The sequence below is a fragment of the Salvelinus alpinus genome, chromosome 22 (genome assembly GCF_045679555.1).
Source record: "Salvelinus alpinus chromosome 22, SLU_Salpinus.1, whole genome shotgun sequence".
Lineage (NCBI taxonomy): Eukaryota > Metazoa > Chordata > Actinopteri > Salmoniformes > Salmonidae > Salvelinus > Salvelinus alpinus.
In genome coordinates this window covers 12,189,701-12,217,508 of record NC_092107.1, presented here as the reverse complement: position 1 = coordinate 12,217,508, position 27,808 = coordinate 12,189,701, and the positions used below count along the sequence as shown (strand labels likewise).

General features: G+C 44.6%; 1 protein-coding gene across 13 annotated transcripts; it reads left to right on the top strand.

Moving 5' to 3' along the window:
* The first annotated feature begins 504 nt into the window (after positions 1-504).
* On the top strand, positions 505-27,794 carry LOC139549747 (SID1 transmembrane family member 2-like). Of its 13 annotated transcripts, XR_011669923.1 has the most exons (28): positions 505-1,229; positions 5,175-5,299; positions 8,172-8,336; positions 8,693-8,738; positions 9,186-9,287; positions 11,269-11,352; positions 11,547-11,760; positions 12,352-12,445; positions 12,554-12,612; positions 12,857-12,868; positions 13,563-13,610; positions 14,142-14,216; positions 14,413-14,475; positions 14,912-15,030; positions 15,930-16,003; positions 16,228-16,294; positions 16,489-16,562; positions 16,659-16,782; positions 18,097-18,214; positions 18,480-18,616; positions 19,680-19,788; positions 20,495-20,571; positions 21,148-21,194; positions 21,826-21,931; positions 23,292-23,402; positions 23,782-23,895; positions 24,141-24,712; positions 27,119-27,794. XR_011669923.1 is itself a non-coding variant. In XM_071360472.1 (27 exons), exons 1-27 carry the CDS (start codon positions 1,008-1,010, stop codon positions 27,179-27,181), a joined length of 2,601 nt encoding a protein of 866 aa, XP_071216573.1. In that variant the 5' UTR covers positions 505-1,007; the 3' UTR covers positions 27,182-27,794. The 13 variants fall into 13 exon arrangements, 12 of the variants coding, with proteins under 12 accessions (XP_071216573.1, XP_071216569.1, XP_071216581.1 ...); XM_071360472.1 differs by lacking the exon at positions 24,141-24,712 and having other exon boundaries at positions 11,547-11,712; XM_071360468.1 differs by lacking the exon at positions 24,141-24,712.
* The last annotated feature ends 14 nt before the right edge of the window (positions 27,795-27,808 follow it).

The window sequence follows — 27,808 nt, the reverse complement described above, 5'->3', positions numbered from 1 at the left end:
CTGTTTAGGGTCCTGTTGGTTCCAGACTTGGTGCACTGGTACGCCTTGCCTTTGCAGTTGAGGTGAGAGACATGGGCAGGTTTACGTTTATTGTCACGAATCATGAACAGGAGGCAGAACTGATCTATTTCTGCTAGATTGGCCAGCTGCAAAGTCAAATCAAATCAAATTGTATTTGTCAGATGAGCCGAATACAACAGGTGTAGTAGACCTTACAGTGAAATGCTTACTTACAAGCCCTTAAATGTACAACCAGAGTCATACCTCACTTTCTTGAAATACCCTCACTTAGTCCAGTAGGAAAAATGTAGTAAAATGTGTTTCTCTTTCCATCAAAACAATAATAGATCTAATACGTGTTTTATTTCAAAGGAATAGTGTATCTATTCCTTATGTCAGAGTTTACTGCAATACATTTGGTCATATGCATTCTATTTCTATGTTTGTGCTGAAAAGAATGACGTCATTACGCCGTGCTTGGTTTGTTTACTGCGTGCGTTGGGAGGGTGTGAGTGACACAGATTCAATCGCCGTGGCCAGTCGATTCAACAGATGCAAAAACAACGTTCACTTTACGGTACCTGATATGTCAACCTAAATGATAAAATGTGGATGATATTAGCTGTAAAAACCTCGGATAGTAAATCTTTCGGGATCTAGCTCGCTCGCTAGTACAGTAGTAGTTGTGTTGTTATCGCCTAGCTAACGTTAGTTTAAGTCGCAGTACCGAGGAGTGGCTGGCTGGCGATGGTGAAACAGGAGGAGCGATGTGGATGTAATACATTGATCATTAGCTAGCAAATGTAGCTAGCTGGCTAGATTATCACACTACTGTAGGTAGTCGTTCGCTATCAACTGTTCTGTTGTGAATGATAAATTACAACTGAGCTGCCTAGTTAGGTAAGTTTCCCATTCATTGCTATTATTGTCATCCGACGTGTCAAGTGCATTTTGGTCGACAAACTGTTGCTCAGCTAGCACAGCTATTATTGACAAATCTCAAGGAAATGGTTTTGAGGAGCGGTTGTAAATTTGGCCCAGTTTTAGTCTGGTTCCGACTTGGTTATGTGGTCCTGTTGTGGTTATGTGTGACCCACTTGCGGTGCGCACGGGCAGAAACTAAAACGGTGGTCCAAAAAGATGCCGAGTTTGACGTTACCTACAACGATACGGTTACCAGTGACAACCAAACCATCTATGCCTTCAATCACACCGTCTCCCGAAACAAGGTGAGTACATAGTTCAGGTCACAAATACCACTTTGGTCTCTTAGATCCTGCTTTTACACAGGCTGCCTAGTGCTAACACACCTGTTTCAACTAATTATGTTAGTACTAGGCTGGAATTAAACCTGCCCATCCGGTCCCCAAGTACTAGGGTTGAAGAACACATAACTACTGTCTTGTTATGAGTAGCCTCATTTGGTTTTATAATAAGATAGGATTGCAAAAAGTGAAAAATACAAAACTTGAGTGTGCAGGTGTATGTTTGATGGGTGTGTGCGTATGTACAGTACCAGTCGAAAGTTTGGACACCTACTCATTCAAGGATTTTCTTTATTTTTTACTGTTTTCTAAATTGTAGAATAATCGTAAAGACATCAACACTATGAAAACACAAATAGAATCATGTAGTAACCAAAAAAGTATTAAACAAATCAAAATATATTTTTGATTCTTCAAAGTAGCCACCCTTTGCCTTGATGACTGCTTCAAATCAAATTTTATTGGTCACATACACATGTTTAGCAGATGTTATTGCGGGTGTAGCGAAATGCTAGTGTTTCTAGCTCCAACAGTGCAGTAATATCTAACAATGTCACAACAATACACACACATCTAAAGGAATGGAATTAAAAATATATAAATATTGGACGAGCAATGTCGGAGCGGCATAGACTAAAATGCAATAGAGTAGAATACATTATATACATATGAGATGAGTAATGCAAAATATGTAAACATTATTGAAGTGACTAGTGTTCCATTTTTAAGGTGCGCAGTGATTTCAAGTCTATGTATATAGGGCATCAGCCTCTAAGGTGCTAGTGATGGCTATTTACCAGTCTGATGGCCTTGAGATAGAAGCTGTTTTTCAGTCTCTCGGTCTCAGCTTTGATGCACCTATACTGACCTCGCCTTCTGGATGATAGCGTGGTGAACAGGCAGTGGCTCAGGTGGTTGTTGTCGTTGATGATCTTTTTGGCCTTCCTGTGACATCAGGTGCTGTAGGTGTCCTGGAGGGCAGGTAGTTTGCCCCCGGTGATGCTTTGGGCAGACCGCAGCACTCTTTGGAGAGCCTTGCGGTTGTGAGCGGTGCAGTTGCCGTACCAGGTGGTGATACAGCCTGACAGGATGCTCTCAACTGTACATCTGTAAAAGTTTGAGGGTTTTAGGTGCCAAGACAAATTTCTTCAACCTCCTGTTGCGCCTTCTTCACCACGCTGTCTGTGTGGGTGGACAATTTCAGTTTATCAGTGATGTGTACGCCGAGGAACTTGAAGCTTTCCACCTTCTCCACTGTGGTCCCGTCGATGTGGATGGGGGGGGTGCACCCTCTGCTGTTTCCTGAAGTCCACGATCAGCTCCTTTGTTTTGTTGACATTGAGTGAGAGGTTATTTTCCAGGCACCACACTCCCAGGGCCCTCAACTCCTCCCTGTAGGCTGTCTCATCGTTGTTGGTAATCAGGCCTACTACTGTTGTGTCGTCTGCAAAATTGATGATTGAGTTGCCTGGCCACGAGGTCATGGGTGAACAGGGATTACAGGAGGGGGCTGAGCACGCACCCTTATGGGGCCCCTGTGTTGAGGATTGGTGTAGTGGAGGTGTTGTTTCCTACCATCACCACCTGGGGGTGGCCCGTCAGGAAGTCCAGGACCCAGTTGCAATGGGCGGGGTTCAGACCCAGGGCCCGAGCTTAATGATGAGCTTGGAGGGTAATATGGTGTTGAATGCTGAGCTGTAGTCAAATAACAGCATTCATACATAGGTATTTATCTCGTCCAGACGGTATAAGGCAGTGCGATGTCGATTGCATCGTCTGTGGATCTATTGGGGTGGTAAGCAAATTGAAGTGGGTCTAGGATGTCAGATAAGGTAGAGGTGATATGATCCTTGACTAGTCTCTCAAAGCATTTCATGATGACAGAAGTGAGGACTACGGGGCGATAGTCATTTACTTCAGTTACCTTTGCTTTCTTGGGTACAGGAACAATGGTGGACATCTTGAAGCATGTGGGGACAGCAGACTGGTATAGGGAGAGATTGAATATGCCGGGAAACACTCCAGCCAGCTGGTCTGCGCATGCTCTGAGGACGCAGATAGGGATGCCGTCTGGGGCGGCAGCGAGGGTTAATACTAGAGGTCGACCGATTTATCGGAATGGCTGATTAATTAGGGCCGATTTCAAGTTTTTATAACAATCGGTAATCAGCATTTTTGGACACCGATCATGGCCGATTACATTGCACTCCACGAGGAGACTGCGTGGCAGGCTGACTACCTGTTATGCGAGTGCAGCAAGTAGCCAAGGTAAGGTGCTAGCTAGCATTAAACGTATCTTATAAAAAAACTATCAATCTTAACATAATCACTAGTTAACTACACATGGTTGATATTACTAGTTTATCTAGCTTGTCCTGCGTTGCATATAATCGATGCGGTGCCTGTTAATTTATCATTGAATCACAGCCTACTTCGCCAAACGGGTGATTTAACAAGCGCATTCGCGAAAAAAGCACTCGTTGCACCAATGTGTACCTAACCATAAACATCAATGCCTTTCTTTAAAATCAATACACAAGTATATATTTTGAAACCTGCATTTTTAGTTAATATTGCCTGCTAACATGAATTTATTTTAACTAGGGAAATTGTGTCACTTATCTTGCGTTCTGTGCAATAGAGTCAGGGTATATGCAGCGGTTTGGGCCGCCTGGCTCGTTGCGAACTGTGTGAAGACTATTTCTTCCTAACAAAGACAGCCAACTTTGCCAAACGGGGGATGATTTAACAAAAGCGCATTTGTGAAAAAAGCACAATCGTTGCACTTGTAATAACTACAACCTAAAACTTCTTACCTGGGAATATTGTTAAATGTTGTTGACTCATGTTAAAAGGAACCACCAGTTTTCATATGTTCTCATGTTCTGAGCAAGGAACTTAAACGTTCGCTTTTTTACATGGCACGTATTGCACTCTTACTTTCTTCTCCAACACTTTGTTTTTGCATTATTTAAACCAAATTGAACTTCATTATTTATTTGAGACTAAATTGATTTTATTTATGTATTATATTAAGTTAAAATAAGTGTTCATTGTTCATTCAGTATTGTTGTAATTGTCATTATTTAAAAAAATATATATATAAAAATCGGCCGATTATTCGGTAATGGCTTTTTTTTGGCACTCCAATAATCGGTATCGGCGTTGAAAAATCATAATCGGTCGACCTCTAGTTAACGCGCTTAAATGTCTTACTCACTTCTGCCACAGAGAAGGAGAGCCCACAGTCCTCGGTAGCTGGCCACATCGGTGGCACTGTGTTATTTTCAAAGCGGGCAAAAAAGGTGTTTAGCTTATCCGGAAGCAAGACGTCTGTGTCCACGACGCGGCTGGACCTTCATGTCTTAAAGTAATGACGCACTGTCGTTTCTCTTTGCTTCATTTGAGCTGTTCTGGACATAATATGGACTTGGTCTTTTACCAAATAGGGCTATCTTCTGTATACCACCCCAACCTTTACCTTGTCACAACACAACTGATTGGCTCAAACGCATAAGAAGGAAATAAATTCCACAAATGAACTTTTAACAAGGCAGACCTGTTAATTGAAATGCATTCCAGGTGACTACCTCATGAAGCTGGTTGAGAGAATGCCAAGAGTGTGCAAAGCTGTCAGCAAGGCAAAGGGTGGCTACTTTGAAGAATCTCAAATATAAAATATATTTTGATTTGTTGAACTCCATTTTTGGTAACTACGTGATTCCATGTGTTATTTCATAGTTTTGATGTCTTCACTATTATTCTACAATGTAGAAAATTTTACAAATACAGAAAACCCCTGGAATGAGTAGGTGTGTCCAAACTTTTGACTGGTACTGTATGTCGTTTTACTTAGATACATTGCGTTTCTCTAACCCTCTCCCCCTCTCTCTCTCCCTGCCCTGGCAGACGGAGGGGATCCGTGTGACTGTGGACGTACTGTCAGAGGGGGCAGAGAGCAGTCCCATCCTGTTTGTGGTCAGACAGAAGCAGGCTGTGCTGTCCTTCCAGGTCCCCCTCATACTGCGTGGACTGTGAGTAGCCTAACCTGCTGGCACACCTGAGGTGCGTTCAGCAGGGCACAATGTTGTGGAACGTTCAGACAGAAGCATTATGTTATTTTAAACAAACATGCATCTCTGACACGTAGAATAAGGACTCAAGTTGGCTCTAATCAAGACATTTCTATCGGCAACATTCCGCAACGTTGTGCCCTACTGGCTGCAGCCCTGGCACATCCTGGTTCTGTCCCTGTGTTATATCACCAAACCATTTTATTATGTCAATATCCATTTGAGATGTACCTGGGCATTTTCAACTAGAGTGGAGGGGAAGCACGATAAGTGGTTATACTTTGGTATTAAATTGTTCAGTTCTGTCAAAGAAAACAACCTAAACCAACAGGCCATACAGTTGTGTAGCCTAGTCCTAGATGTTGTAGAGGTTTTGTTTCTCCCTGAGTGTATTTTTGCTGCGTCTCTCTTCATTATGTAGGCTAGATATATTGACTTATTCATGGGTTGAAGATACAATGAGCTCCAAAAGTATTGGAACAGTGACACATTTTTTGTTTGTTTTGGCTCTGTTCTCCAGCACTTTGGATTTGAAACAATACATGAAGTGCAGACTGTCAACTTTAATCTGAGGGTATTTTTATCCATATCAGGTGAACCGTTTAGAAATGTCATTACTTTTTGTTCATAGTCCCCCCCCCCCCCATTTTAGGGGACCACAAGTATTGGGACAAATTCACTTAAGATTTTTAAAGTAGTCAAAAGTTTAGTATTTGGTCCCATATTCCTAGCACGCAATGATGACATCAAGCTTGTGAGTCACAAGTTTGATGTCATCATTGTGTGCTAGGAATATGGGACCAAATACTAAACTTTTGACTACTTTAATACACATATAAGTGAATTTGTCCCAATACGTTGGTCCCCTAAAATGGAGGAACTATGTACAAAAAGTGCCGTAATTTCTAAACGGTTTAGCCGATTATGGATGGAATTACCCTCAAATTAAATCTGACAGTCTGCACTTTAAGCTCATAGTCATTGTATAATTTCAAAGTGCTGGAGTATAGAGCCAAAACAACAACAAAATGTCACTGTCCCAATACTTTTGGAGTTCACTGTATTATAAACATTACAGAGAGATGTGCAGGAGAAGTACTGAATGGGTCAACTGAAGGGAGTGCTGGCAGGGCAAGAAGACATACAAAGAAAAAGAAAACCCTGTATCTGGCAGTTAGGAGTGTTGGGCCAGTAACAGAAAGGTTATTGTTTGAATCCCCGAGCCGACAAAGTAAAATCTGTCATTCTGCCCTTGAGCGAGGCAATTAACTCTAATTGCTCCAGAGTTGCCGTCAATAATGGCTGATCCCTGGCTGTGACCCCACTCTCCGAGGGTGTCTCAGGGGGAGTGGCATATGCAAAAATCACATTTCCATTTCACACCTGTACATACAGTGAAACAGGACTATATAAGCACCCCCTAATTATTATATGATATAGGTCTAAGTGTTTAGCTTGCATGCAGAGCCTACTTGTTTTTTTATTATACAGTAGGCCAGGGTCTCCCGAACTCTGTCCTCGGGACTCGAAGGGGTGCACGTTTCGTTTTTTTCCCGAGCACTACACAGCTGATTCCAATAACCAACTCATCAGCATGCTTTGGTCATTTGAATTAGCTGTGTAGTGTTAGGGTAAAAACCAAAACGTCCCGAGGACCGAGTTTGGGAGACGCTACAGTAGCCTGTCTTTCATGGCTTAACATAATACATGGACTTGCGCAATACCAGAACACCCGTGTCATGCGGTAAAGCAATTTAGTTGAGAGGGAGTCATCGTTGAACATTGAACTTTCACTTCCACATAAACATAAAGCATAGGCCTCATTTCCCCATAGACACTAGCCATAATTACAGTACTTGCTAGGTTGTTGGATTATGGAAAGTTGCAGCTTGTGTGTTTTTCTGTCATTTACACACAGTTTTTTGTTGACACAATTTGACAGGCCAATTCTCAGTTCCTTTCTCAGCAGGGGTTGTTCTTATCATCCTGTTCGTATCATCATTTTCCCACCATAGGCACTGTTATGAGCTGTCTGCAATGGTCATGGTTAAGTTCAACCTTAAAATAGCTTAGGCGGTGTAATATGAATTGGCATCCTATTTTCTCTATGGACCCTGCTCAAAAGTAGTGCAATTATGGCACTGCATAGGGATTAGGGTGCAATTTTGGACGTGACCTAGTCTAATAAAGGCCTTTTATGTTCTATGTGCTCAAATCTGTTATCATGATTTGTATATTGAGCTACCCTCTTTGCCAGGTCTCCCTTATAAAAGAGGTCATCTGGGGCCTCCCAGGTGCCGCAGCGGTCTAAGGCTCTGCATCACAGTGCTAGTGGCGTCACTACAGACCCACGTTCGATCCCACGCTGTGTCGCAGCCGGCCGCAACCGGGAAACCCATGAGGCGGCGCACAATCGACCCAGCGCCGTCCGGGTTAGGGGAGGGTTTGGCCGGCCGGGATGTCCTGCGCTCTAGCAAATCCTTGTGGCGGGCCGGGCGCATGCACGCTGACTTCGGTCGCCAGCTGTACGGTGTTTCCTCCGACACATTGGTGCGGCTGGCTTCCGGGTTAAGCGAGCAGTGTGTCAAGAAGCAGTGTGGCTTGGCAGGGTCATGTTTCGGAGGACGCACGACATTTGCCTCCCCCGAGTCCCTACGGGAGTTGCAGCGATGAGACAAGACAGTAACTACCAATTGGGTACCATGAAAAAAGGGGGGGAAAGTATGACATAAAATATATATATAGAAAATGGTCTTCTGGCCTCAATGGGACTTCCTGGATGAATAGAAATGAGTGGCGAAGTGCTATATCTTTGCTCCCCTCCCTGCCACAGGTACCAGAGGAAGTACCCCTATGCCCATGTGGGCCGAACGCTGTGCCAGCCCCCCACCCGCTCCCTCACCGAGACCCAGTACTTCTTTGTGGACGTGTCTACCCTGTCCAGCTTGGGCACCCACTACCAGCTGAGGATCAGCCGCGTGGACAGCTTCACCCTGCAGTGAGTCATCTTCATCCGGGATCATTACCTTCCTGCTAGCTAGCCGAGCGAATACATGATACCTGATATCTGGTTGTAGAACTACATGCCTTACACAGCCTCCCACAACAGTACATAGTCAATACTCTGAGTCATCATAGTTTATATCACTATTATGCTACTGTGCAGAGCTGGTCTAATTTGCATTGAACACTGCCTTCTTGCCTACACATGATCGTGACTGCCTATTTCTACAGCAAGCCAAGACACAACAGCATCACTCATAGAGTAGAGATGGCGTACTGTACAGTATGTGTGACCTGACTGGCTAATGTTATTGTTGAGTGTTTCTTGTCCTCTTGTCTTCTTCATTACAGTACAGACAAGAAGTTCAGCTTCACTGCTTCACCATCCCAACCCCAGGTGAGAAACATAGCCACTCACACTCATACACACGGGGAGACATACGCGCACAGGATATTTCCCGTAAAACCCTTATACTGTGGCCATGAGAGGTGTGTGGGTGGAGACGGTTGTCTAAGTCTAAAGGCCAGGGCCAAGAAGGTGATTGAGATTAAAGAAGGAATGTGTGTGCGTGATTTGTTGAGGTGTTGTGTAACAGATGTCGAGACGGAGACGGGAGGAAATATATACTGTTACATATTGTTACATCACACATGTTGTGCTTTTTGTATTCTATAGATTTGCCTTTCAAAACTGTAGATCTATCAACATAATAGAATAGTATTGTTAGGAAGTATGCGTTACATTTAAAATATATATATAATAATAATAATCTGAATTATGACTTGTTCTGATAAATATGTGATCCTTTTTTTATAATTATAACTCCCAATTTTTCTCTCTTAGTACTTCAAATATGTGTTCCCTGACGGAGTGGACACGGTCATCGTCAAGGTCAACTCTGAGATGACCTTCCCGTGCTCTGTCATGTCCATCCAGGACATCCAGGTAAACTAACTTGACCAAACCTGTTCATTAGGCATCGGAGGTGGGACCAAGTCACTATTATTCCAGTCACAAGCAAGTCTTAAATCACAAGGTCTGTCACAAATCGAGTCCAAAGTAGAACGGGTCAAGTCCAAGTCGTGCATTCTAAGAGCGTGTCGAGTTATACGTTTTCAAAAAAAAAAAAAAAATCTGTACATGCAACGACTTTTTCAACGAGAAATCTTTGTCTATTTATCGAGGCTCCAGGACAGCCGTTTTCGTTATGTTGTCTACAACATACCTTTATGTCATTGTAAAATAGGGACCTTGTGGCAGTCGTAAGGGCATGACATCAGCAGAAGCCAAGGCAGGTTGACGTGCTCGGAGTGTAGATTTATTTACAGGTTTTGGTGATCCAATGGTATCATACATATCATACAACATATACAAGTAGATTGACCAAATATACACCTGCAATAGCCCAAAAGAAATAGCCTCTGGACAGGTTAAGTTTGATACAATCGGAATGGACACAGGTAGAGTGTGACTGTACAGCCTCCCCTTGAGAAACCAAATGGAATCTGTCTAACAGGAGCTCAAACAGGTAGGCCTGCATAAATAATATAAACTTGGACCCCAGGACCATACAATTACCCAATTGGCAATTACATCCAATAAACGGATTCTACAATGTAAAAGGCCATTTCCACATCCATTGGTACATTCCTCTTAATCAGACTTAATGATTATTAATGATATTTCAACACCATGCATACATGGAACAATCCTTTTACCTTATTCTACATTCTCCAAAGCATGGAGCGCAGGCCACGTAGCCTATTTCTATATGCACTGAGGCGCACGCACCGCTATTACGCACAACCAGAATGACAGAGACTAATGGTGCTTTCAAGACAACTGGGAACTCAGGAAAAATACGAGGTCAAATCATGACATCAGTGATCTTCAGGTCTGGAAGTCGGAGCTCTAGAAAGAGGCCCGAGTTCCCGAGATGGAATCCTGAGTCGGTGCTCGTTTTTTCTCCGAGTTCCCAGTTGTCTTGAACGCACTGAAGTCGGAAGTCTGAGTTTCCAGTTCCGAGTTCCCAGTTGTTTTGAACGCGGCAATAGGAAGACACGGAACTCTGACATAACCAGGGAAATATGAAGAAAGGGAACCATGCATTTAATTAAATAAACAGAACTTCTACCACATGAGTCTTCTGAATGTTCATGTGCACCATAAACATCACGCCACTCAGAGGGTAAGAAATGGTTGGCTAAATGAAAGTGTATTGTAGTCCTATCAAACATGAAACAGAAATGTCTACTTGTTGCAATAAACGGTACGGGGATGAAATGATGAAATGATAGAAATTATTGTAGTATTAGATGGAAAATAGATTTACAACAGGGCCTATGCACGTGTGAAAGCAACAGCAAACATGTCAACGAGGGAAAAAGCACTCTCCGCCGGCGGGAGTTTGAAGAGTGCAAGTGAAGAGCCACGCCAATGGTGCATCTTCACCACAGTAATAATACATTTTAACTCCAAATTTCAAATGCAAGCTTGAGTAAATGATCAATTTCAAGCAATTGTTAAGCCTATTGTCTCCAAAGGCTAGCCTCCGATATACCACACAAGGGCAGTGTTGAGTTCATTCTGAGCAACCCAACAACCCCTAGACAGCTGTGAATGAACTTGTGAAATGCACTGGTTTTACCCTAAAGCAGTTTAAAGCTGTGAAAGAGAGGCGTTACTAAAACGCAATGTAAAGCTCTGTCAGGTGTGTTATCAGCTCACACTGGGGGGGTCGCTGAAATGTAGGCCAATATAGAAATCTGCATTCCACACACTTGGGGAGTGAAGAGACGCATGTTGCCGTGGCAACCACATTAGCCCTGGCTGCACCTGTTCTTCGCTCAGGCAGACACACACACACACATACAGACACACTTGTTCCTCTCTGATTGCTAAATTCTGTGTTCTACCTTATCATCAGTGCCCAGTGTATGACTTGGATAACAACGTGGCCTTCATTGGAATGTATCAAACCATGACCAAGACAGCTGCCATCACTGTCCAGGTAAAATACACACACACACACACACACACACACACACACACACACTGGAGATATCAGGTAATTGATCAATAAATACATTTTTACAGCTCACTTGCCACAATGGACAACCATTTCATCAACTCTCTGTCTCTCTCTGTCTGTCTCTCTCTCTCTCTTGTTCCCCCTCTCCTCTTTTCTTATCTCGTGGCTCCCAGAGGAAGGACTTCCCTAGTAACAGTTTCTATGTGGTGGTGGTGGTGAAGACGGAGGACGAGGCATGTGGGGGTCCCCTGCGCTTCTACCCCCTCCGTCCAGATGAGCTCATCGATGCCGGCAACCGCAGTAAAACACTGGACGTGGTCGTCTCGCCCGCTATCAGCTGTGAGTCACTCAGCCAGGCAGACCAAAGGACTTCAGCTCCATCAAACAGTACATCCATGTAGCGGAGAGAAATGTTACTGTCTGACTCTCTCTCTTTCTATTCGTCTCTGTTTCTCTCTAACATCTTCTCTCTATCTTCCTCTCTCCTTCCACGCTCTATCCCTGTCTCTCTCTATCCCTCTCTCTCCGTCTCTCTCTCTCTCTCTCTCTCTCTCTCTCTCTCTATATATATATATATATCAATTCAATTCAATTCAAGGGGCTTTATTGGCATGGGAAACATGTGTTAACATTGCCAAAGCAAGTGAGGTAGATATTATACAAAAGTGAAATAAACAATACAAATTAACAGTAAACATTACACATACAGAAGTTTCAAAACAATAAAGACATTACAAATGTTATATTATATATATACAGTGTTGTAACAATGTACAAATGGTTAAAGCACACAAGTTAAAATAAATAAGCATAAATATGGGTTGTATTTACAATGGTGTTTGTTCTTCACTGGTTGCCCTTTTCTTGTGGCAACAGGTCACAAATCTTGCTGCTGTGATGGCACACTGTGTATCTCTATCTCTCTCTCTCTCTCTATCCCCCTCTCTCTCACTCTCTATCCCCCTCTCTCCGTCTCAGCGGATGTGTACGTGATGGGCATGCTATTCTGCCTGGGCATCTTCCTCTCCTTCTACCTGCTCACCTTCCTGGTGGCCTGTGTGGAGAACAAGAGGTCTGTCGATCGCCCCACTGTCGTATACAGTAAGTACATCATTTCATACACGGTCATATAGAGGCTTTGGAACTCAAGTGTCTCTCTCTGGGTCTTTTCTCTGGTCAGGATGCACAGGAGGAGGGAGGGGCTTCTGAACCCAGCGGACATGTCGCCCGCGGAGACAGGTATCCCAGCAACCCACTACAATGGCACACTCCATTCTATTTCTTTTTCAGAGGGGTGTACAGGGAAGAGGGGAGAGAACCAACTCTGTAACTCTGTATTTAAGATTGAAAAATGAGTTGTAGAAGGAATGCGTACCATTTAATAGTTGCCCCATCAGACGAAGGATTACTGGTCTATTTCTCTTTAAGTTGTATTTTTGAATTTGTCTGTTTTTCTTTCTACCCATGCTAAACTTTGGCTCAGCCTCTCTACTGGGTAAGAATGTTGGAATAGTGATATATTGCCTGTGACTGAGCTTCTCCCACAGTTTCACACTACTTATTACCCTTCGTGCATGCTGTATAAATTATTACACCCACCTCAGTCATTATCACCAGTATGATGTCATCCAGTGGAGGGATGACGGCTTATCATCTGGGTGGATGAGGAATCATCATCCTCATGCATGGCTAATTGGATTACTTGTCGGGGTCCATTCTGGAAGTGATTTCAATTTAAAATATGGAAAAACATTTGAAATAAATATATACTCCTCAGTTTATAGAAAAGTCATTGAAAATAAAAGCCCCTTTTTTAAATTATTGAATTGGAATTTCAGTTTACTTCCTGAGTTGCCTGACACAGCACTGTCCAGTGCAGTCACGAACACTTGTCCATGGTCATGCTTTGGATGAAATGATGGTTACGGTGGTTTGGTTCCAATGGGAGTCTGACTGAAAAGGACTTCTGTTTTCAATAGTCACTCTTCATCTCCCATTGGACTCACCCCCTAGGGCACCCTTGTATTAACCCTTGCCTCACTTTTCAACCTCTGAACCCACAGGGCATGGTGTGTCCTCTCTAACTAACCATTCATCTAGATGCTGTGGTAGAGTGTAGACTACTAACTTCTATGGTGGCATGTGTTTGGTGTGTGTTTATGTGACATTATTTCTACCTGTTACCACAGGAAAGCCAGGTGTGACTCCAGTCTCCCCCTATGAATACGGCTCCTTTGGTGAGTGTGTGTGTGTGTGTGTGTGTGTGTGTGTGTGTGTGTGTGTGTGTGTGTGTGTGTGTGTGTGTGTGTGTGTGTGTGTGTGTGTGTGTGTGTGTGTGTGTGTGTGTGTGTGTGTGTGTGTGTGTGTGTGTGTGTGTGTGCTCATTTACTTTACAAGTGTGACGATATTTGAAACGTTTTGAGTGAAAATATTGTCAATCAATGTAGCTAACTGAGGATGACCGGGCTTTCACTGTTCTAGGTCTGTTGTGTGTCTCATTGCTTTGTTTCACATGAGTCTCCTCGTTAATGTGCACTCCTTCACTACTTCCCCCACGAATCTAAAAGCATTGGATTGGGGGAGTCATGGACTAGCTGCACTTTTCTCCATATTTCTTTTACCAGTCATTTCCTTTCAAATCAGTGAAAGGAAGTGAACAAGCGCACACTTTGGGAGGAAGGAAAGATAATTGGGACACAGCCAAAGTGAATACTTACACCACTTCAAGCACTCTTTAATGTTGTTTCTCTCTGCTATTGTTTCTACAGTGGACAACGCCAGCACGTTGAGCTCAGAGGCCATCACAGACAGCATAGCATCAGATGCCAACTACAGATACATGGGTATGGAGCAGGATGACTAAATACAGATGTATACACACACACACACTCCGATGTGCAAATACACACAATGGGTCAACATGGCACAAAATCCGTCTTCAATTTATGTTGCACAGCATTTCACCACCAAACTGGCTCTTGATTGGAGGGCTGCGGAGTGCTCTTGTTTCTTATTGGTTTATCTGTGTTTGTTTATCAGGACAGGAGACTTTGAAACGCAGACCATTCCTAACTGCCATCCACCACGTAGCCATCCGCATTGGTGACCCTCACTGCCTTAGCCAGCCAGCCAATTGCATCCCTTCACTGTATAAATCAGCCACATGTCAATCACTTCAGAATATGTTCAAGATCTATATACCTTTTGATGTAATTTAATGCTCTGATGACCACAGATGGAGACCTCAACCAAAACGATCACATATGGTCAACGATCATGTTTGACTGTATGCAGAGATAATGATGGAATGTTGAGGATGACTTTAAATTATACATTTTGTAATTATCACGAATGCGTCATTGGCCAGAATCACCAATCTATTGAATACGTCCCAAATCATAAAAAAATTATCTTAAGCTGTAAAACCAATAAACTATCAAATTGAGAAATATAACCCTGAGTCACTGACAAACTTACTGTTTCCTCTCTCTCTTGCTCTCTCTCACTTTCTCTCCATCTCTCTCTCTCTGTCTCTCAGAGCGTTCATTGGAGAGCGTAGCGGGTCGTAGTCGACATGAGTCTCTGAGCTCTATAGAGGAGGATGACTATGACACGTTGGCCGACATCGACTCGGACAAGAACATCGTCCGCACCAAGGTCTGACCCATCCCTCCTCCATTCCCCCCTCTACCTCTCCTTCATCCCTCCTCCATTCCCCTCTACCTCTCCTCCATCCCTCATCCCTCCCTCCTCTACCTCTCCTCCCTCCCTCCTCTACCTCTCCTCCACCCCCCCCCTACCTCTCCTCTATTCTACCCCTCCTCCACGCCCTCCTCCCTCCCTCCTCTACCTCTCCTCCCTCCCTCTCTACCTCTCCTCCACCCCCCCTCTACCTCTCCTCTATTCTACCCCTCTTACACGCCCTCCTCCCTCCCTCCCTCCTCTACCTCTCCTCCCCTGTGCATCACTCAATATTATACTCATCTTCTTTTTTTTTTTTTTCTTTTTTTTTAAATTTTATCCCCTTTTCTCCCCAATTTTCGTGGTATCCAATCGCTAGTAATTACTATCTTGTCTCATCGCTACAACTCCCGTACGGGCTCGGGAGAGACGAAGGTCGAAAGTCATGCGTCCTCCGAAGCACAACCCAACCAAGCCGCACTGCTTCTTAACACAGCGCGCCTCCAACCCGGAAGCCAGCCGCACCAATGTGTCGGAGGAAACACCGTGCACCCGCCCCCCTCAGTTAGCGCGCACTGCGCCCGGCCCGCCACAGGAGTCGCTGGAGCGCGATGAGACAAGGATATCCCTACCGGCCAAACCCTCCCTAACCCGGACGACGCTAAGCCAATTGTGCGTCGCCCCACGGACCTCCCGGTCGCGGCCGGCTGCGACAGAGCCTGGGCGCGAACCCAGACTCTGGTGGCGCAGCATAGCACTGCGATGCAGTGCTCTAGACCACTGCGCCACCCGGGAGGCATTATACTCATCTTCTGTTGTTTTTGTTTACTTTTTCCCTCCCAATGAAACTCTTGTGGTCACTTGTCCTTTTGCAGAAGTACCTGTGTGTGTCGGACCTCGCTCGCAAAGACAAGAGGGTTCTGAGTAAAAAGTACCAGATCTACTTCTGGTGAGTGGGACGGAGAGTTTGCTCAAAATCTGTACATCAATGCTGGGTTTATGACCCTATGGCATCCTCCAGTCTATCAGTACTCTAGTCAAATGCATGATAACAATTAGCTAGTGATCAGTTGCCTCTTTGGATAGGAGAGTAGCTTTGTTTTGTATCAGTGGGATTAGCAATTGTACAACTGTCAGTGTCATGGCAGTTAATGTCAGTGTTGCTCTCCTCAGGAATATTGTCACCATAGGTGTGTTCTACGCCCTCCCTGTCATCCAGCTGGTCATCACTTATCAAACGGTACTGTGTGCTACCCTCACTCACACTCCAACTGCAGATTTACTACATTATTACAGAGTTATAGCTACATTATTACAGAGTTATAACGTGTGCATTTCTCAAGGAATTGCCTTCGAGTGAGTAGATATGACTGTAGAATCCACACGTGGTGGGTGGCTAGTGTGTTGATGTTGACATGTTCCTGTCTCCTCCAGGTTGTCAACGTGACAGGAAATCAGGACATCTGCTACTACAACTTCCTGTGTGCACACCCCCTGGGGAATCTGAGGTGTGTGTGTGTCATAAGGGAAAACGCATATGGCTGTGCATGTAATGTATGACTTGTATCATTCATGACATCCATTCTCTACCCTCTGGTGTCCAGTGCCTTCAACAACATACTGAGTAACCTTGGTTACGTGATGCTGGGCCTCCTCTTCTTGCTCATCGTGCTGCAGAGAGACATCATCCACAGCAGAGCACTGGACCGCAACGACCTCAACGCACTGGTGAGAGATCAAACTGAGACGGTGCTTTTGTATATTTTGGGGGGTATTTTGTATTTGTAATTGTTTTATTGACAGGTGTAGATTAGAGTATGTGACGGGTAGAAATCTGACGGGGATACAGTACAGAGTGTGAGAGTGGTGGACCTGGGGGATCGAACCGCTGCCTCTAGGGACAGTATGTGTTCCAAGGGTGGCAACACAAACCTCTAAACCAACCCCTGGTACAGGTAGGGTATTATAGCAGTGTGATAAACAATTAGAACATGAAATGAACACCCATGATGTTGACATGAGGGTTTTGTCCAGATGAGATTTCCTACACACTATGGAACGTTCCATATCAGTAACCAGGTTTCCATCCCAACTTTTTATGTGCGTAAAGTACAGGTCGTATAGAACATTTGACGACATGCCTGATGGAAACAGCAAATTTGTCAGTAAACTTTCCAAATGGCGACTAAACTAAATACGCTAGACAAGGTGGGTTTTGTGTAGGTAAAATTAATTATGCGAGAAATTGCGGGGAAACACCTTTCTGCGCAAATATTGATAAAATAACCATCATATCGAGTCATGCAGTGATATGTTGTGTGGTCCTCCCACTATGATTAGGGAAAGCATGGGGTTTATTAGGCTACAGATTAAGGAAGTTATGAATTTCACCGGGTGGTGATTTAGCTTGAGGCTCCTTTCCAATATATGTCTTATTCTGGTGAAAGGACGATCGATGCTTGACTGCCGTTTGACAAGTAAAAATTCTCGCTCTTTTGTCCATAAAATCTCATGTAGGCTATACCCGCACTGTTGGCTAGAGTGCTCGTGCCAAGACCATAATGGGCATAATTCCCTATATAACGTATTTTATTTAGTGACAAAACCATCAGTAGAGTTGAAAATGTGATGGAAACCCATTTAACTTGTATTTTTTATTCTGTACATTGGAATTTAAACGCATACTCCCAGGGTGATTTAATCAGAAGCACAATAAAGACAACGTTTCCATCTGAGTTGGATCTTTGTCAGGTCATATACCGCTGTGAAACACAGCTACTTAAATAACCTCTAGAGAAATGAACATTGGCTGGTCATATGTTTCTCTTTTCTCTACAACATCACACAGCCTTTTTATACACAAGTCCATTTGATGGAAACAGATCTCTGGTGGCAAAATGTGCCTATTGTTTGTTTTTTGTTTTTATGCACATTTTCGTATGTTTGCATGAAAATCTGTCACCAATTGGATGGAAACCAAGCTAGTGACAATGATATACTGTAATTCTGAGTCTCTGTCTCTCCCTCCCTCCCTGTATGCAGGAGTGTGGCATCCCTAAGCACTTTGGGCTGTTCTACGCCATGGGCACAGCTCTGATGATGGAGGGGCTGCTGAGTGCCTGCTACCACGTCTGCCCCAACTACACCAACTTCCAGTTCGGTGAGACTAAGAGACTAATGTCACGGTTGGATTATTGGGAGATCCGGAAGATACTGCAACACAAATCCTTAATAGATGGCTTTCTCAATCAGCTAAGTCCCAGATCGGTTCATTCTGTCTTGCCCAACTACATTGCTGTGACTCCAAGACAACACAAACAGATCTGGGACTCGGGCTACTTCACAATAACTGTACTGTAAGGTATTCTGTACTGTAAGAAACGTCATTAATGTCTCCCTTTCCTCCTCTGTCTCCTGTCTGTCAGACACCTCCTTCATGTATATGATCGCTGGGCTGTGTGTGTTAAAGCTGTACCAGAAGAGACACCCAGATATCAATGCCAGCGCTTACACTGCCTACGCCTGTCTGGCTGCTGTCATCTTCTTCTCTGTGCTAGGAGTGGTGAGTGACTAGGAGCGCAGACACACAGACAGGCAGACTGACAGACAAAACACTACAAACACCCAACTATACATTCATGTACATACTACCTCAATTAGCCCGACTAACCGGTGCCCCCGCACATTGACTACCCGGGCTATCTGCATTGTGTCCCACCTTCCACCACCCGCCAACCCCTCTTTTACGCTACTGCTAGTCTCTGTTCATCATATATGCATAGGCACTTTAGCCATACCTACATGTACATACTGCCTCAATCAGCCCGACTAACTGGTGCCTGTATATAGCCTCGCTACTGTATATAGCCTCGCTACTGTATATATGTATATAGCCTCGCTACTGTATATAGCCTCGCTACTGTATATATGTATATAGCCTCGCTACTGTATATAGCCTCGCTACTGTATATATGTATATAGCCTCGCTACTGTATATATGTATATAGCCTCGCTACTGTATATAGCCTCGCTACTGTATATATGTATATAGCCTCGCTACTGTATATAGCCTCGCTACTGTATATATGTATATAGCCTCGCTACTGTATATAGCCTCGCTACTGTATATATGTATATAGCCTCGCTACTATATATAGCCTCGCTACTGTATATATGTATATAGCCTCGCTACTGTATATAGCCTCGCTACTGTATATATATATATAGCCTCGCTACTGTATATATGTATATAGCCTCGCTACTGTATATAGCCTCGCTACTGTATATATATATATAGCCTCGCTACTGTATATATGTATATAGCCTCGCTACTGTATATAGCCTCGCTACTGTTCTTTTTCACTGTTATTATTTCTTTACTTATCTATTGTTCACCTAATACCTTTTTTTTTTTTACTTAAAAATTGCACTGTTGGTTAGGGCCTGTAAGTAAGCATTTCACTGTAAGGTCTACTACACCTGTTGTATTCGGCGCACGTGACAAATAAACTTTGATTTGAACTGTAGACTCTGACATACACAACCTATAGAATCATCATTCAGCAAGTGTCAAATTCCTGATGTATCCTGATGATGGTGTGTCTACCTGTGTGTGTTGTGTTCAGGTGTTCGGGAAGGGCAACATGGTGTTCTGGATCGTCTTCTCTGTCCTCCACATCCTGGCCACCATGCTGCTCAGCACCCAGCTCTACTACATGGGTCGCTGGAGACTGAGTAAGGAATCAATCAATCACATGTATTTATTTGTTATTTTTAAAAGCCCTTTTTACATTAGCAATTGTCACAAGTGCTTTACTTACTTTACCCAGCCCAAAACCACATAGAGCAAGCAATGCAGAGGCAGAAGCACAGTGGCTAGGAAAAATGACCCCGAAGACAGACAGTAACCTAGGAGTAGGGGCTAGGAAAAATGACCCCGAAGACAGACAGGAACCTAGGAGTAGGGGCTAGGAAAAATGACCCCGAAGACAGACAGGAACCTAGGAGTAGGGGCTAGGAAAAATGACCCCGAAGACAGACAGGAACCTAGGAGTAGGGGCTAGGAAAAATGACCCCGAAGACAGACAGGAACCTAGGAGTAGGGGCTAGTAAAAATGACCCCGAAGACAGACAGGAACCTAGGAGTAGGGGCTAGGAAAAATGACCCCGAAGACAGACAGGAACCTAGGAGTAGGGGCTAGGAAAAATGACCCCGAAGACAGACAGGAACCTAGGAGTAGGGGCTAGTAAAAATGACCCCGAAGACAGACAGGAACCTAGGAGTAGGGGCTAGGAAAAATGACCCCGAAGACAGACAGGAAGCTAGGAGTAGGGGCTAGGAAAAATGACCCCGAAGACAGACAGGAAGCTAGGAGTAAGGGCTAGGAAAGTTACAGGGCTAAGGACAGGTGTCAGTCTATTCTATTTGTTTGTGTTTCAGATTCTGGCATCCTGCGCAGGATTGTGTATGTGATCTACACCGACTGTATTCGCCAGTGCAGTGGCCCCATGTATATTGTGAGTATACATCAGGGGGGGAACTACTGCCCCCTCTCATTGAAGACACGGAAGTTCAAGGCCGACCGCGATACTGCAGGCATTGTTTGCATAAAACCGGAACCCCCCATTATAGTGAATGGAAAAATGGCAATCCTAGTGGTCAATCTACCAATAATTGCTTCTAACAAACCAGATGTATGTCCTTGAACTGATTATTTTTCAATCCCACACAGAATAAGTTTAATTTAGTTTCTAATTGCAGCCTTCTGTCGCCCGGTTGGCCTTCAACTTGAGTTACTCAATGAGAGGAGGGGGGGGCAGCACTGAGCTAGGCTGCAACGTCACTTCCTGGAGTAGCTCAAACTGCGTATCTATGTCTCCATGAGACGCCATCTTAACCGACTTCATTTGGCTTCAATACACTATTGAGTATTTACATAGGAATGAATGGTGTCGCGTGATCGATGGCTTTGTCCCATTCATATATACAGTCATTGGTATACTGTACATACACACACTGTATGGAGACTCTAATGTTACGAAAGATTCACAAATCCACAAGTAAACGTTTCTCTCTCTCTCACGCTGTGTTAGGACCGAATGGTTCTGCTGGTGATGGGAAACATAGTGAACTGGTCTCTGTGAGTATTTTCTTCATTCACTCTATCTTATTCTGACTGGACTGCCTTTACTGCAGTGTTCTTTATGTGACACATTTTTTTATTATTTATTTTTCGGTCAGGTTTGCAAGGTACAGATCTGGTATCTTCATTTGATCACTCTGTTGTCGCAGAGAATTTTCCTGCGCAGCTTGAAATGCTAATTCTAGTGTATTAGGGTTTAAAAAGGCTTCTAAAGTTTGTAATTTCCGATTTAAAATGCCAGACTTGATTTGCCCTAGCAAGAAATGTATCAACCCCTACAAAAATGTCCATTAATTATAATCGACGTAATAATTCACATTTCCTGTTGCTGAATGATTTTTTTTCCTGCTGTGAGAAATGGGGTCAAATTAAGATGGCAGGTCTGTACATTGTTTGACATCATCATGCAGTGTTCTTTATCAAAGGTGTTTCACACCTACTTTAAGTGATTCATGTATGTCCCTTTCTGTCAATGTGATTTATTGCGACTCACTCCGCCTGATGAGGCAAGGTATCCATTTACTCTGTAGAACAGTCATTACACACCCACAACTATGGGGTGGAGACTTGAGTAGAGTAGACAACTCATCACTGACATACATTGTGTTGTTGTGTTCTGTCTGTCCAGGGCTGCCTATGGGCTACTAAAGACACCCAATGACTTTGCCTCTTACCTGCTGGCCATCGCCATCTGCAACTTGCTACTCTACTTTGCCTTCTACATCATCATGAAGGTGTGTGTGTGAGGGGGGTCTAAGCTAGCATATGGGGTCTAAGCTAGCATATGGGGTCTAAGCTAGCATATGGAATTGTTTTAAGAAATTGTAGGCTAAGGGTTTTTAAAAAAGGGATAATAAATCTTAACTTCTGCTACTACAAAATAAAGATGTGTGATTGAGGCAGACAATAAGTTCATCTCTGCAGCTCCTAACACCCTTAGAATAGCTTCCAGTTTCCTCCATCTCCTCATCATCAAAGAGCCACTGCTCGTCACTCCTCACCATGCCAACGCCTTAGTCCTCTCATGGTGTATGATGTTCAGGGTGTCTCTCACTGTCACTCTGTAAAAGAGAAAACAGCGCCTCACCTCCCTGTACAAGTCGACCAGACGGCTCTGCTCCTGCTCAGGCAGTTGCTGGCTGTGCTCAACGAGCATGGCCATGTGGCTGAGCTGGTTTGTCCAGTACTGCTCGTACTCCCACAGACCCATGCCACCCACCTCCAGCTGTGCTGTCCATGATGCCATCCATGGTACACCCTGGACAAGTCGCTGGATGTAGTCGCTCATTATTGAGAAATGGATCAGTCTTCGAAAGCAGTCACACTTCTAGTCTTGAGGTTGTTGCCACAAACTGAGTTCCAAATCAACATTGGCACCTAACAACCAAACATTCTCAGTTCGAAACATGCTCTATTCAAATATGATAAAATGTCAATGTATTTGTATAGTTTTAGACTCACCATGGGAATGAAAGAATGATTTTAAATCATCAATGACTCTGGCTCTTAGCAACAGACATTCTACTTAAATGTGCTTCGTTTGACTGTTGCCATATTCTAACAGTATTGTGTATACAGTGATCCCTCGCCACTTCGCGGTTCACTTATCGCGGATTCGCTATTTCGCGGATTTTCATAATGCAATTTTTTTTTTTTTTTGGTGCATTGTGCTCTGCATTCTGATTCGCTAAAAACTCACTCCCGCTTCTTGTATCAAAACATGCTACGAATTGTGCTATCATTTTGTCGTCTCGTGCAGTTATGTGTACGTACATAAAACAGCTTGGCAAATTTACATTAAGTTGGCCAAATTATCTTGTAATTTCGAACATCTCCTAAACCCATAATGTCGACGAAACGGCCTACACGTGAGTCACTGTATTTGTATACATGTAATAGTTGCTAATTGTAAAAAAAAAAAAAGTTTTCTATTTCGCGGATTTCACTTATCGCGGGTCATTTTCGGAACGTAACCCCCGCGATAAACGAGGGATTACTGTATATAGAAAGTGCACATCTGACACATGAAACAACGTAGAACATGTTCCGGGGTGTACAATCACAGATGTTGTGTTTCTGTGAATGTGTGTGTAGCTCCGTAGCGGTGAGAGGATCCAGTGCATGGCCATGGTGTGTATCCTCTTCACAGCCGTGGTGTGGGGCTTCGCTCTCTTCTTCTTCTTCCAGGGCCTCAGTACCTGGCAGGTCAGCACAGCCTTACAGATCAGTGGCTTCCACCACACGTCAGCCTTACACGCCCCTCTTCGGGGGCCCCCAGCCGTTCCATGTATTCAAACGGTTCCAGAGCTAGCACACCTGATTAATCAAACACTTGTCTGTGTAGGTAAGTTGAATCAGGTATGCTAGTTCAGGTGTACAACACAATTGTGAATGTTCCGGGGGTCCCTGAGGAGAGGTTTGGGAACCCCTGTCTTATGGGGCTCATGGTATCTGTAGTACCACACTTGAAAACATCACACGCTCGCACACTACATGTTTACACATCACATGTCATGGTCACATAACCCCAACATTCACCGGTCACTGTGGCACTGACGGCTTTGTCCCCTCTCTCCTGCCATAGAAAACCCCCGCCGAGTCCCGGGAACACAACCGTGATTGCATCGTGCTCTCCTTCTTCGACGACCACGACATCTGGCACTTCCTGTCTTCCATTGCCATGTTCGGTTCCTTCCTGGTGAGTGTGTGTGTGTGCACGCCTCTGGGGAGGGCCATGCGACACTCATTTCATAGTACAGTCGTGGCCAAAAGTTTTGAGAATGACACAAATATTAATTTTCACAAAGTCTGCTGCATCAGTTTGTATGATGGCAATTTGCATATACTCCAGAATGTTATGAAGAGTGATCAGATGAATTGCAAAGTCCCTCTTTGCCATGCAAATTAACTGAATCCCCCAAAAACATTTCCACTGCCTTTCAGCCCTGCCACAAAAGGACCAGCTGACATTATGTTAGTGATTCTCTGGTTAACACAGGTGTGAGTGTTGACGAGGACAAGGCTGGAGATCACTCTGTCATGCTGATTGAGTTTGAATAACAGACTGGAAGCTTCAAAAGGAGGGTGGTGCTTGGAATCATTGTTCTTCCTCTGTCAACCATGGTTACCTGCAAGGAAACACGTGCCGTCATCATTGCTTTCCACAAAAAGGGCTTCACAAGCAAGGATATTGCTGACAGTAAGATTGCACCTAAATCAACCATTTATCGGATCATCAAGAACTTCAAGGAGAGCGGTTCAATTGTTGTGAAGGCTTCAGGGTGCCCAAGAAAGTCTAGCAAATTCCAGGACCGTCTCCTAAAGTTGATTCGGCTGCGGGATCGGGCCACCACCAGTACAGAGCTTGCTCTGGAATGGCAGCAGGCAGGTGTGAGTGCATCTGCACGCACAGTGAGGTGAAGACTTTTGGAGGATGGCCTGGTGTCAAGAAGGGCAGCAAAGAAGCCACTTCTCTCCAGGAAAAACATCAGGGACAGACTGATATTCTGCAAAAGGTACATTTACATTTACATTTAAGTCATTTAGCAGACGCTCTTATCCAGAGCGACTTACAAATTGGTGCATTCACCTTATGATATCCAGTGGAACAACCACTTTACAATAGTGCATCTAACTCATTTAAGGGGGAGGGGGGGGGTTAGGAGGATTACTTTATCCTATCCTAGGTATTCCTTAAAGAGGTGGGGTTTCAGGTGTCTCCGGAAGGTGGTGATTGACTCCGCTGACCTGGCGTCGTGAGGGAGTTTGTTCCACCATTGGGGTGCCAGAGCAGCGAACAGTTTTGACTGGGCTGAGCGGGAACTGTACTTCCTCAGAGGTAGGGAGGCGAGCAGGCCAGAGGTGGATGAACGCAGTGCCCTTGTTTGGGTGTAGGGCCTGATCAGAGCCTGAAGGTACGGAGGTGCCGTTCCCCTCACAGCTCCGTAGGCAAGCACCATGGTCTTGTAGCGGATGCGAGCTTCAACTGGAAGCCAGTGGAGAGAGCGGAGGAGCGGGGTGACGTGAGAGAACTTGGGAAGGTTGAACACCAGACGGGCTGCGGCGTTCTGGATGAGTTGTAGGGGTTTAATGGCACAGGCAGGGAGCCCAGCCAACAGCGAGTTGCAGTAATCCAGACGGGAGATGACAAGTGCCTGGATTAGGACCTGCGCCGCTTCCTGTGTGAGGCAGGGTCGTACTCTGCGAATGTTGTAGAGCATGAACCTACAGGAACGGGTCACCGCCTTGATGTGAGTTGAGAACGACAGGGTGTTGTCCAGGATCACGCCAAGGTTCTTAGCGCTCTGGGAGGAGGACACAATGGAGTTGTCAACCGTGATGGCGAGATCATGGAACGGGCAGTCCTTCCCCGGGAGGAAGAGCAGCTCCGTCTTGCCGAGGTTCAGCTTGAGGTGGTGATCCGTCATCCACACTGATATGTCTGCCAGACATGCAGAGATGCGATTCGCCACCTGGTTATCAGAGGGGGGAAAGGAGAAGATAAATTGTGTGTCGTCTGCATAGCAATGATAGGAGAGGCCATGTGAGGATATGACAGAGCCAAGTGACTTGGTGTATAGCGAGAATAGGAGAGGGCCTAGAACAGAGCCCTGGGGGACACCAGTGGTGAGAGCACGTGGTGCGGAGACAGATTCTCGCCACGCCACCTGGTAGGAGCGACCTGTCAGGTAGGACGCAATCCAAGCGTGGGCCGCGCCGGAGATGCCCAACTCGGAGAGGGTGGAGAGGAGGATCTGATGGTTCACAGTATCAAAGGCAGCCGATAGGTCTAGAAGGATGAGAGCAGAGGAGAGAGAGTTAGCTTTAGCAGTGCGGAGCGCCTCCGTGACACAGAGAAGAGCAGTCTCAGTTGAATGACTAGTCTTGAAACCTGACTGATTTGGATCAAGAAGGTCATTCTGAGAGAGATAGCAGGAGAGCTGGCCAAGGACGGCACGTTCAAGAGTTTTGGAGAGAAAGGTACAGGGATTGGACTGCTGAGGACTGGGGTAAAGTCATTTTCTCTGATGAATCCCCTTTCCGATTGTTTGGGGCATCGGAGAAGACAAGGTGAGCGCTACCATCAGTCCTGTGTCATGCCAACAGTAAAGCATCCTGAGACCATTCATGTGTGGGGTTGCTTCTCAGCCAAGGGAGTGTGCTCACTCACAATTTTGCCTAAGAACACAGCCATGAATAAAGAATGGTACCAACACATCCTCTGAGAGCAACTTCTCCCAACCATCCAGGAACAGTTTGGTGACGAACAATGCCTTTTCCAGCATGATGGAGCACCTTGCCATAAGGCAAAAGTGATAACTAAGTGGCTCGGGGAACAAAACATTGATATTTTGGGTCCATGGCTAGGAAACTCCTCAGGCCTTAATCTTGTAGTCAATCCTCAAGAGGCGGGTGGACAAACAAAAACCCACAAATTCTGACAAACTCCAAGCATTGATTATGCAAGAATGGGCTACCACCAGTCAGGATGTGGCCCAGAAGTTAATTGACAGCATGCCAGGGCGGATTGCAGAGGTTTTGAAAAAGAAGGGTCAACACTGCAAATATTGACTCTTTGCATCAACTTCATATAATTGTCAATAAAAGCCTTTGACACTTATGAAATGCTTGTAATTATACTTCAGTATTCCACAGTAACATCTGACAAAAATATCTAAAGACACTGAGGCAGCAGACTTTGTGAAAATTAATATTTGTGTCATTCTCAACTTTTTGCCACGACTGTGTTATAAAATGGAGGGGAATACAGATTTCACACCATGGACATGGTTATTGCGCACGTCATTCAGCAATAGGAAATCATTAGTGGTTGAGCATTGATGAAGACCTCCCATTCCTGACCCATACATACCCAGATAGTAACATCTCAGATAGTGACTGACTCCTCTGCTTTCTGCCAGGTTCTCCTCACCATGGACGATGACTTGGACAACGTCCAGAGAGACAAGATTTTCGTCTTCTGAGAAAGCAACTCTCTGGCTCCGCCTTAACGTTTCTCGCTGGCCAATAGTGACACGGTGGCAACTGACACACCCAATGGCTTTGTCTCCCTGACTGCAGGCGGGCTGGGCATCTCTCAGCCAATCAAAGAGTTGGGGAAGGATGGTGCGCCCTCCCCCAAGTTGGAATCTGTATGGACACTTGGCGTGCCAATCAATGAGTCTGGTTCACCAAGACATGCTGACATTTCTCCTTACTGCCATCCGATATTACTGTGGTCGTCGTGTTTTCTTATTGCGGATAAAGATGTTAACAGTTCGAATGTAATTTATTTTATATTGCATCATTACATTTAAACATGTATAGTCTGTGTGCCTGTGAGAACACACCTCATGTCCAGTCTCTCGTTGGCCTTTAATGTTCTAATCATGTGGTCTGTATTTATTTCTATGGCTCAGTCGGATACTGTACGCCAGATGGATCTGTCCCAGATGTTCCTGAGAGATCAATGATTGTGTAGTAATTACTAACTATGTCCTTAGCTGGTGAGGAAAATATATTTTGCACTGTAGGATTAGAAAACTTGGGACTATGTGATGGAACAGTTACTGAATAAAGTTTGTCCACAATGATAAAGGTGTAATCTTTAG

Bases quoted from the DNA above. Each gene is read 5' to 3' on its own strand.
- LOC139549747 (XM_071360468.1), top strand. From the start codon at position 1,008: ATGGTTTTGAGGAGCGGTTGTAAATTTGGCCCAGTTTTAGTCTGGTTC. The intron at 8,739-9,185 runs GTGAGAAACATA...TTTCTCTCTTAG, and splicing joins CTTCACCATCCCAACCCCAG to TACTTCAAATATGTGTTCCC. The intron at 23,896-27,118 runs GTGAGTGTGTGT...GCTTTCTGCCAG, and splicing joins CCATGTTCGGTTCCTTCCTG to GTTCTCCTCACCATGGACGA.